At 44.9% G+C, this 12,325-nt stretch overlaps 1 protein-coding gene across 2 annotated transcripts in view; it reads left to right on the forward strand.

Moving 5' to 3' along the window:
* The window catches only part of LOC126199279 (rho GTPase-activating protein 10), a 596,616-nt gene that overhangs the window by 437,562 nt on the left and 146,729 nt on the right, over positions 1–12,325 (forward strand). For both annotated transcript variants that reach the window (XM_049936087.1, XM_049936088.1), the window contains exon 3: positions 7,072–7,143. In XM_049936087.1, the coding sequence (XP_049792044.1) occupies positions 7,072–7,143 (72 nt within the window). The remainder of the gene's footprint in view (positions 1–7,071; positions 7,144–12,325) is intronic.

A 12,325-nucleotide genomic window follows, 5' to 3' on the forward strand; every position in this document is an offset into this window, starting at 1 on the left:
TTTTTCTTTCTTTTTTCCAGCTAATATGATCATGACGTTTCTGAATACTTTTAGAACACACGGTGTGACGCAAGGAACATTTTCTCAAAGTTTACTTCAGTTATCACTAGTTTACTTCAGTTATCACTTTCAAAATATGGTACGTTATTTTTAGTAATTAGATAAATAAATTTGTGTGCCAGTTTTTTTTAGGATCAGTGTTAGAATTCTCACAACAGTTATTTAAAATTGATACGTGGGTTTCATAGCAATTTTCATTTGTCAAACAAATAAATTTGCAGGTAATGAATTTTGAAGAATTTGGTACCACAGTATATACTACACTACTGGCCATTAAAATTGCTGCACCAGGAAGAAGATGCTGTGATATGCAAATGATTAGCTTTTCAGAGCATTCACACAAGGTTGGTGCCGGTGGCGACACCTACAACGTGCTGACATGAGGAAAGTCATTTTTTCGGATGAATCCAGGTTCTGTTTACAGCATCATGATGGTCGCATCCGTGTTTGGCGACATCGCGGTGAACGCACATTGCAAGCGTGTATTCGTCATCGCTATACTGGCGTATCACCCGGCGTGATGGTATGAGGTGCCATTGGTTACAGGTCTCGGTCACCTCTTGTTCGCATTGACGGCACTTTGAACCGTGGGCGTTACATTTCAGATGTGTTACAACCCGTGGCTCTACCCTTCATTCGATCCCTGCGAAACCCTACATTTCAGCAGAATAATGCACGACCGCATGTTGCAGGTCCTGTATGGGCCTTTCGGGATACAGAAAATGTTCGACTGCTGCCCTGGCCAGCACATTCTCCATATCTCTCACCAATTGAAAACTTCTGGTCAATGGTGACCGAGCAACTGGCTCGTCACAATACGCCAGTCACTACTGTTGATGAACTGTGGTATCGTTTTGAAGCTGCGTGGGCAGCTGTACCTGTCCACGCCATCCAAGCCGTGTTTGACTCAATGCCCAGGCGTATAAAGGCCGTTATTACGGCCAGAGGTGGTTGCACCCAAATGTGAAAATGTAATCACATGTCAGTTCTAGTATAATATATTTGTCCAATGGATACCCGTTTATCATCTGCATTTCTTCTTAGTGTAGCAATTTTAATGGTCAGTAGTGTATTATCAAGGTCTGTAGCAAATTTCACCTTTTTATCTTCAATGATTCATTAGAAGATGTTCCTTATGCACTGACAAAGTTGCGGCAAATACACAGAAAAGATTTTTTGAGGATTTAACATGTAGCTTTATGTTCAAACAAATATCGGACTTGGAACCGGTCGTCATTTAATTCATCTTACAATCTTCGGACTGGGCACCTGCCAGCCATCATCAGGTGAGTCATCGAAGACTGAAGAAGACTTCTACCGTTCCGCAATACAGGGTATACATAAAGTTCAGGAACACTTCCAATTATTTATTGCACAGGAACTAAACATTTTACAAATGTCATACATATTGCATTTTGAAGAGAAACTCTGAAAGTTTTTTTTACAAACATTCGATATGCGAACCACGAGTGACCCGGCAGACCTCAATACGGTAATGGAATTCTTGCCATACCCGTCCCAACATGGCATCGTTGACTGTGGCAGTCGCTTCCCGTGTTCTCTCCCGGAGCTCTGCTGCATCACGTGGTAGAGGCGGTTCATACACCAGATCTTTAATATGCCCCACAGAAAAAAGTCACACGGAGTGAGATCTGGTGCTCGGAGAGGCCATTTCATGGAACAACTCGCTCTGCACCTGAACTCGCCATGTTTGCGACTAGTGCTGACTATCGGCAAGGTACCAAACTATGCTGTGGCGGTATACATGGAACTTTCAGGTTTTCTCTTCAAAATGACATATGTGTGATATCTGTAGTGTTTGGTTCTTGTTCAATAAATACTCGAAAGTGTTCCCGAACTTTATATAGCGCGCTGCGAGTGTTCCGCGCATACGTCAAAAGTCAAGTTGACAGACGGACCAAACTCCAAGGCGACAGCGTCCACGCTGGTGGAACCGCGGAACCCAAATGTTCTCTGCATTACCGCTCGTCGCGGATGTTGATGCACTCTTGTCATCTTCGATTAGAACAAATCGTGGAGATGACGGGGTTACATGCGTTGTCCAGCTAGTAGCCAGTAGCACGGTTCATCACTTTCCCGCCTGTCATATTTCCACGGATTCTTTAACAAAAGTGGTCCCAAAAACATGTTGCTGTTGCCAGAATCATAGTCCTGTGATACTCCATTCAATGTCCAGTGGAAATACAGTGTTCAGCAATAGAGAACTTGGTTGGTTGGAAAAGGCCGAGTGCAACTTTGATGCCAAGTGCAGTATTCTTTCTCAGCGCGTGTATCTGTTATATGTAGACCGTACCGTATTGACAACTTATTTCGTAAATTCCGGCCTTCCGTAATGGCAAGTCGTGTTTCACTGATCTGAAAACGTCTGCAATCTTAGACGGTGGACGGAAAATCACTTTCACCTGAAGCTCACGGAGGATTCTTGCTATTTTAAACTAAATGTTTGCGGAACGGAGAAATTCTTCGTCAGTCTGCGATGGCTCAGCTGAAGACGGCTGGTGGGTAGCCAGTCGAAATATCGTCGGATGAATTAAACGGCGACCGGCTGCAAGCCCGGAATTTGAACATTCTAAAATGTACATGTACCTTAATGTAGCCGGCCGGTGTGGGCGAGCTGTTCTATCCGCTTCAGTCTGGAACCGCGCGACCGCTACGGTCGCAGGTTCGAATCCTGCCTCGGGCATGGATGTGTGTGATGTCCTTAGGTTAGTTAGGTTTAAGTAGTTCTAAGTTCTAGGGGGCTGATGACTTCAGATGTTAAGTCCCATAGTGCTCAGAGCCATTTGAACCATTTTGAACCTTAATGTTGGCCATAACCATACATTTGATCATTTTGGTCTTCATGTAGCTCTTTTCTTCTAGTCTGATCCTTGTGGCGTCCTCTTTTGGGAATATAGTTCACTGACACATCGGAGCTAGCTAGATGTACATCATCATTCTCTTTCAATAGGTGTTCAGAGAAGCGACCTGCATCAAACCCTAGTCTCATAAGGTTCCTGATTCTTCCAGTGTTACCATCAATGAATAGCAGACAAGTATCGTAAGAGTAAATTTTGACAATAGTGGATGAATAAAACGAAGCTATTAAAACTTTCATTCAGGTTTTGTGTTCCAACATGTGTGCCTTTCTTTAATAAATCGTAATTAATCGCATCGTAAATGGGCTCACAGCCTTCTATACTGTACAGATGTCGTCTCTGATGGTAGGAAATAATAAAATAGTACAAACGAGGACAGATATGATATCGTGTGGCACTGATGGCCGGGAAAGTTCGGCCGCCGACTTGCAAGTTTTATTTCAGGTGACGCCACATTGGGCGATTTGCGTGTCAGTGGTGATGATGAGGACAACACAACTCCCCATCCACGAACGGAGAAAGTCTCCAATCCGGTCCAGAATCGAAACGGGGCCCGCTGCATGTAGGCAAACACGTTATAACTCAGCTAAGCAGGCGGACACAAGGACAGAGCCGTGAAGAAAAGTGGCAGTGGCACTGTGCATTTATTGAAACAAGATGACGTTTACATCATTTGTAGCATGGATTAAATTCTGGAAATTGCGGACAATATTTATGACATGCTGTGGACCCATCTTGAGACAAAAAAGAATTTCAACATTTTTGACGAATTTTGCGTACGTCCCCACCTAACGTCCAGAAGTACGTTAGTTCTCTTACCCTGTCGTGTTGTATCTTCTGCCTACGAGAAGACGCGTTTCCCTCGCTCTGCGTCTGTTAATGTACGCCTTTGCCACAGTCTCAAAATCCAGTATCATTTCACCAACGTGGAATAACGACTTCCAGGGGCAACATAAATTTAATCTACAGTATTTCAATGGAATTATTCACCAAATTAAAAAAATTGAAATCCGATCATTACCTACTCATTAGGAGGTGTAATATTGTGTTTGGTATGTGTATATGTTTTGGGAGCATGCAAGTCACGGCGCGCAAATTATCCAGACCAATTTCATCCAGTGGTTCTCAATGAGAGCACGTAGCGACCTCAAACAAACCTTATACAGAATTTCAAAACTTTTGGAAACAAACTTTATACATAATTTCAAAACTTTAGGAAACATTTTCTCGTGACATCGCCGACAAAATGATAAAAAGAAATAAGTTTGTCGCTTACTACATTTTCACTGTTAATGCAATAAATCTTTATCACCAGGCATGTCTTTTTCATTTATTACCGTTTTTCCTATAAAATGTAAGCGCAGCACAATTTGCAGACAGTATGCACATATACCACTGAACGTACGTGCAAGCTTATATCATTGTACGACAGATGGCTCAGGCGATATGGCTCACAAACATTGAGTTGCATGCATAACTATCGTTCCTTAAAGCGAAACTGATATTACCCGGACCTACTCAATCAGTGTTTGATAATGACAGCACTTAACGATTTCCAATAAACTTTAACCATAATTTCAAAAACATTATTTCTAACCTTTTCTAAATTTACTATCGCTCGCTTAACGCCAAATATTTAACACATTTACTCATTTGTAAGGTAATCAGACGTTTGAAGCTCTTTTAAATGTAGGAATCTCATTGTTTAAATAGTGGTGGATAGAGGGTTTAGCGGTCATAAAGAAACGACGACTATCGAATAGACATGTATCTCTTACATTTTTTTCTGTGTTTGGTTCACTGCTTTTATTCAGGAGCTCTTATTGCTGATTCGCTGTGATATTGTAAGAGTCTCAGAGGTCGGCGAGCGGGTGCTGAAGCAAATGTGCTCTTTGACTAAAGGCTACAGATTTCGTTTTTGCGAATTGACGACCAGCGGAAGGACGACGGTGGAAAAAGCAAGCGAAAATAGTGGAGGGATGTCTGACATGCCGCATCAGCTTGTTGAAACCAAAAATCGTCATTTTTATCAATAAAAGGAAAAAACCAATCAGAAAGCATGTTTCGGTAACGGTCGCCGTTCAATGACGACAGCCCCCTCGTAATTTGCAAAAAAGTACGGCCGATCACTCCTGCCCAGAACTCACATCACGCTGTCGTGCGTTGTGGATGCATCTCATCTTCTGCAGTCACTAGCGGACTTTCTTTACTCCAAATTCTGCAGTTCTGCCTATCGACGTACCCACTGAGGTGGAATTGCGCCTCATCTGAGAAAATTATACTCTTTGTAAAATTATCGTTCTCCGCTTGTCGAGCCAATACACATTGAGCAAATTGATGTCTCTTTCCATGATCTGCAAGCTTCAACTCTTATATAAGTTGAATCTTGTACGCATACATTTTCAGATCTTTTTAAAGGATTTCATACAGAGAAGTTGGTGATAAATTCAATTGTTGAGCTCGTCGGCGAACCGATTTCCTAGGGCATACGATCACATTGTCGTGCACGACAGTAATGTTTTCTTATGTTACAACAGAACGCTGTTGTCCTGTTTTCTTAACATTTGAAACAGAACCCCTAATCTCAAACTTCCGAACTGATGATTCGGTCGGAGCAGTATTGCGTCCGAGTGTCACACGAAATTCACAAACTGTTGCCGTAATACCTTCACTGTTTTTGTAGTGACTTTTTATCACTTGGATACGTTGCTCAGTTGTCATCTGCTCCATGACGAAACTAAACATCAAACAACAATGCTCACCACTCAAAAGTTACCAAGCTACTAATGGGAAGGATCGCAGATAACAAAACACGAAATAATCACGGCTGCCAACCGCCATATGACAAAATGGTGCAAAATTCAAATTAGTCCTTACTTCCCGGACGCTCGTTAGAATGTGAATAACGTTTGTTTCATTTAAAAAGCTGTAACCGTTTTCGCATAAAAAATTTCGGAGGCATTATTTATCTGCACGTCCTCGTACATAGCGAAGTGTAGCGCGCGCGAGACCAAATTACACGACGTATTGCTGCGCGGCTTTACTCGGAAACGTTTGCTGGCCGCCCGGATTAATTCTCTGCACTGGTACACCATTAAAACTGGTGTAAATAAGGTTGCCAGCATTGCTTTGACCCGCGAAATTGCTCCGAAACCAATAATTAATTAGCTTTCTAACTGCATCCAGCAATATTCCAAGACGACTGGACTGTAAGACTATCAATACAAAGGTGCACCGGTGGTTTAAAACAGTTCAGTAGCCGGCCGAAGTGGCCGTGCGGTTAAAGGCGCTGCAGTCTGGAACCGCAAGACCGCTACGGTCGCAGGTTCGAATCCTGCCTCGGGCATGGATGTTTGTGATGTTTAGGTTTAACTAGTTCTAAGTTCTAGGGGACTAATAACCTCAGCAGTTGAGTCCCATAGTGCTCAGAGCCATTTGAACAGTTCAGTAAGATTGGTTTAAAACAGTTCAGTAAGATTGGTTTAAAACAAGTTCATTTAAATCATTTAGTAACGGTTTTCAATGGTACACTTGGATAGACCGGGGAAAGGATAGTATCACAAGAAAAGTGTTCTCCTCGAGTTCATATTTCAGCTCAGAACTGCGTCCAAACAAAAGAAAACAGCACTTCCTCAGAGCTTAAATGGAAAGATCACTTGGTATGTCGAATTTACAAAGTAAATAACTCAGTTTGCGATATGTATGCTGTCGTCATGTTTTTATCGGAGGTTCCACTATACTGGCACCGGTTTTTCTGTCAGTATTGGAACTAATCTGTTCAGACTTGCGTATGAAACCGACCATCAGCGGACAACTTCCGGTCTGCCGCAGCTGATCTTGATGGTACCTTTAAAATCATGAATGCCAACAAAGTTGCTTAACTCCCAATCTTTGTCACCAGCTGGATAGGCATATGTGATTTGCACTAATCCTCAGGTAAACTTTGGGAATAAATGTAACACCGGTTCTAAATGCCGCTAGAATTACCGCAGTAATTCCGGAATCAAGTAGAGACAAATTACAAAGTGTTGCTACATAAATTGTCTGGCGTAACAGCTTTCTTTCCCCTATCTTGTCTACTGTGCATGTGTGTGGTTTTCCACCTCTGACGTCGTTCGTTTTATTGTTGCAGCTGGACCGCGCCTACGAGCAAATAATTCTGCCGCTGGAGAAGTTCCGGAAGGAGGAGATAGGAGCCGTCAAGGTAAGCATCTCCTTCCCAGTTAAGCCATTGGGATTAATGGTTTCGTATATTCGTTATAGTGTCAAGGATGCCGTGGCTCTTCATTTTGATACCGCTTGCACCAACCTTTTATTTCTCTTTGACCTGACCAGAATAGTATTTGTGCTTTTTGCCTAATCCTCAGAAAGCTTTAGACCACAGGGAGTTACGTAAAGTCATATGTGTACTACAGGTAAATGTAAACCTGCATTTCTTTGTGCAGTTAGGCTGTCGCTTAAGTACCATGTTCAGTCTGCCGATATGCCGCAATGGGTCATTTCAAGCCCGCAAAGGGTCATTTCAAGCTTAGATCGTGCGTCCATTGTCACTTTATTTATTTATCGATTTAGTTACCCTGGCAAGATTAGAGCAGCAGGCCCTCTCTTAAATGTAACTAGGCATGCTCCATTCTACACTGTCCTGTCACATTAATGTGACCACCTGTCAGAAGCCTTGAACAATCGCCTTCTGCAGCGCGGACCGCTGCCAGATGTGGAGGAAGAGTGCCAGTGAGGTTCTGGAAGGTACCGACAGGGACGTCGAGCCATGCCGCTTTCAGTGCCGTGACCAGCTGTGCTAAATTTATCAGTTGAGGGTCGAAGACACAAGCAGCGTGATCGAGGTTGTCTCACAGATTCTCGACTGTGTTTAAATCTGGGGAGTTTGATGGCCAGAGGAGTATGGTAAACTGATCCTGGTGCTCTTCAAACCACACACGAACACTGCAAGCTGTGAGACATGTTGCGGTGTCCTGCTGATAAATTCCATCGTGCCAAGGAAAAAAGAAACGTGGCACAGTGGCTAGCACACTGGACTCGCATTCGGGAGGACGACGGTTCAATCCCGCGTCCGGCCATCCTGGTTAAGGTTTTCCGTGATTTCCCTAAATCGCTCCAGGCAAAGGTGCGGGATGGTTCCTATGAAAGGGCACGGCCTACTTCCTTCCCCGTCCTTCCCTAATCCGATGAGACCGATGACCTCGATGTCTGGTCTCCTTCCCCAAACAACCCAACCCAACCCCCAACCCCACTGTTGATCCACTGTGCCTTCCAGAATGATGAGGTCATGCAGGGAATGCCTTGAGAGACTTCCCCAATGCATAACACCCACTCCTCCGGACTGGACCCTTCCGACGATTGTTGCAGGACCGTACACATCATCGGAAATCTACACGATGGAGCATGACATGACTCATCTGAAAGGGCCACCTGTCACCATTCAAAGGACATATGAAAATTCTCGTCTTTGTTGCCAATGAACAGCAGTCAAGATGGGTGCACGACCCAGGACGTGCCGCAGAGCCTCGTACACAGTAACGTTCACTGAACGATTGTTGAGGAGACGCTGTTGCTAGCTCCTTGATCCATCTGGGCAGTCAGCTGTTCAACAGTTGCTTGTCTATTTGCCCATGCACATCTCTGAGCCATCATTAGCCCATGTCATCTGTGATCTACTTTGCACCACAGGTGCCTCGGTGACATATTGCCATGCACAGTACACTTTAATCATGGTGGCGCACAAACAGTTAGCAAAGTTATTGTATGTCCATCCTTCTGAATGAAGGTTTGAGGGACTTCGGCCATTCACTTAAGTAATAAAGTTTCTTGATTGAGGATCCATAGCACGAGCAGCTCGATGGAGGTAGCCGTACAGATTCTCTATTGGGTTTAATTCCGGGTAGTTTGGTGGCCGGAGGAGTGCGGTAAACTCATCCTGCTGCTCTTCGAATCACGCACGTACACTGCGAGCTGTGCAACATGTTGCATTGTCCTTCTGGTAGATGTCGTGCTGAAGGAAAACAAACTGCATGCGGAGGTGGACATGGTCCCCAAGGATAGGTACATACTTGTGTTGATCGATAGCGCTTTCCAGAATGACATCACCCAAGGAATCCTACGACAACAATCCCGAGACCATAACGGTCCCTCTGCCGACCTAGACCCTTACTACGATTGTTACACGGTGTTTGCTTTCAGCCGTTTCACTCCGTACATGCCGACACCATCTGTCCAGTGGAGCATAAAACCTGATTCGTCTGAAAAGGCAATCTGCTGCCACTCTGTGGACGTCCTGTTGCGGTATTGGCCTGCAAATATCAGTCATCTTCGGCAATGAACAGCAGTCAGCATGGGTGCATGAACCAGGTGCTTGCTGCGGAGGCACATACGCAGCAACGTTCGCTGAACGGTCGTCAAGGAGACGCTTTCCTCATCTGGGCGGACAATTGCTCAGCAGTTGCAGGTCTATTATTCCGTACACATCTTCACAGCGGTCGTTCACCCCTGTTGTTTATGGCCCGCGGAGCACTACCGTTGCCTCGGCGAGGTTTTGGATTACACCATGTTGCCGTGCATCGTATACAGGCTGTCCGAAAAAAAAATGACCCGCTCTTAATTTGTAATAATATTGAGACAAATGTCACAGGGTAACTGAAACAGAGCTAGATGTAATCGGGATGGTCTAGAGTTTCAGAAAAAAATCCGCTAGATGTCGCTACGAGCGCTGACCTGGAGCGTGCAGCCAGTCTCGCGCAATATGGCGTCCGCGCAACAGAAAGCATATTGTGTTAGTGAATTGAGTCGTACTCAATCGGTGATCGCAGTTCAGCGGGCGTTTCATATTCAATTTCGTTGTAAACCACCATCACCAAGCAACATTCGCCGGTGGTATAACCAGTTTGAAGAAAACTGCCTCTGAAAAGCCAAAAGTCCTGGCCGGCCACGCGTTCTTGAGCAGTGGGACAAATCCGATGAGCATTTGAGCGGAGCCCCCGCAAGTCTACGCGCCGTGCTAGCCGAAAACTTGCGTTACCGCGCATGACAGTGTGGCTTGTGTTACGGCGTCGTTTAGTCCTCAAACCTTACCGATTACAACTGGTACAAGCTCTTCGAGATACGGACAATGTGAAGCTTGTGGACTTTAGCAATGCTATTTAGAGGACATGAAAGATGACACCTTTATGTCACGGTTGATATTCAGCCATGAGTTAACTGTCTATATTAGTGGTAAGGTTCACCGTCATAATGGGGGTATATGGGGGCTCGAAAATCCTCATGGAACAATTGAACACGAACGTTATTCACCAAAAGTGAATTTTTTTTTGTGCTGTTTCGCAAAGCAAGGTTTATGGACCCTACTTTTTTTGAGGAAGAAACCGTAACAGGGCAATCATATCTTGCAATGCTACGGAACTGGTTATTCCCACAACTTGACCCTGACAATTTCATCTATCAGCAAGATGGAGCACCACCGCACTGGCACAACAACGTGGGCAGTTTCCTCAATGCCAACGTGCCTCAATGTTGGATAGGGCGTACAGGATCGCGAGACCAGACTTTACACTCTTGGCCTTCTAGGTCCCCTGTGACTTAACAGCATATGATTTCTTCCTGTCGGTATATGTTAAACAATGTGTTTACGTTCCTCCCTTACGTTGTGACACTGATGAACTAAAAACCAGAATATCAGCTGCTGTAGCTTTAGTGACAGAAAACGCCTTACGCTCAGTTTGGGATGAATTCGGCTATCGGCTAGATGTCGTCCGTGCAGTCCATGGAGGACATATTGAGCATTTATGATGGATTTTTATAAACTTCTGTCTTTTCTGAGTAATTAAATATGCAATTTGTTAGTGTTAAGCCCTTCTTCCTAATAAATAATTATTTTAAAATCGAGTCATTCTATTTGGGGCACCCAGTACTTCAACCACTGCGGCACGCCAGCAGTTTACAGGTTTATCCGTTTCGGAAATGATTCTACCCTTGGACCGATAGCCAGTGACCATGTCCTTTTAGACGTCAGATAGATCGCCCCGTTTCCGCGTTACGACAACTACTGCATTGTTTGCCCACCTCCCTCCCCGACACGCTTTATGTACCCTCCACTGCTAGTGCTCCCATCTTACGTCTGTGAGTGATTATTGCTCATTGATGTCCAGCGTAGTCTATGGTCACATTACTGTCATTAGACCGTGTATATTTATGTCTGCAATGCGAACACTAGGCAGGAAGACCCCTTCCGTGCCAGAATGGCTTATGCGAGAACTGTTGGTTGCGTTTTACCAGTGCGACGGCGAGCGCGGATTCAGGAGCGTTCGTTCAGTGTAAACATTCTTTCTTTAGCTTGACTTCCGCACGAGAGGCAGATGTCGGTGTCCCGGCGACGTGTGTGCTACTCCAGACAGCGGCTGGATGTCGTCAGCCCGGCGGTCAGCAAGTTAGCGCTGGACTGTTTTCGGCTCTCAACAGGCGGTCAGTCGAAGTCGATCGGAGTGTCAGATGATGATACTTTCGAGGTGACTCTAGTCGGCGGCATCGACTCGAGACCCGGGACCATCACCTCTAGCTGACGACGCGTAGACCAGCGGCCAGCTGATGACGCTGCTTCTCAAGGTTGAAGGTCAGCGTCAGCTGAAGTCGGAATTCGAGGAACCAGTCAAAGAACAAGTGCTGCCAATGGCTGAGCGTCGAGCATTTAATAGTCGCTCTGGCCATCTTTGTGGCACGGTACTTGGAAACGTAGCCCATCGATGCGACAGACTGCTGTATTGCTGAATGCTACGCTAGCGGTTTTGACACCCAGCAGCATGATTTCGCAGGTAACTCGCCTGCTCGCCCTTGAATGATTGTGAAGGTTGATGTCACAACAATAATTTACACTATCATCATCGCTACAGGTATGTAAGAAGTCTTACATTTATCACGAAATCCAAAACTTGAAATTACTGTAACATTAACAGTGGAAATGATAGCGACTATAGCAAAAAAGAAATCTTACACGAAAATTACATCACCGAAGTGACTTCATTTTAAGGAGAAAAAAAGGCACACTTGCACGATCTCAGCCCCAGAAATCGACCCTGCTCGAAAATTTCGACCATAATTCTCACAATACGCAGTTAAGAGTTTCTAAGGACAGCTTTTAAACTTTGGCACGCACCAATCGTTCGTCAATTGCTCCGCCCTCCGCAGCCGCCTAATGCTGGGGCGCGTAGTACTGTACGACGGAGTGACAACCAGAGCCATTTTATTCGCGGGAGGAGAGGGAAGAGGAGCGGGGAGGGAGCCACGCCTACCCAAGGTGTTCTGAAATCTTTTAACAGAACACGTTATTCTACGCGAAAAAGTAGTGCCAGCCCTTACTTGTGAAAATAAAGCATGGGCGA

Source organism: Schistocerca nitens, chromosome 8, assembly GCF_023898315.1.
Source record: "Schistocerca nitens isolate TAMUIC-IGC-003100 chromosome 8, iqSchNite1.1, whole genome shotgun sequence".
Lineage (NCBI taxonomy): Eukaryota > Metazoa > Arthropoda > Insecta > Orthoptera > Acrididae > Schistocerca > Schistocerca nitens.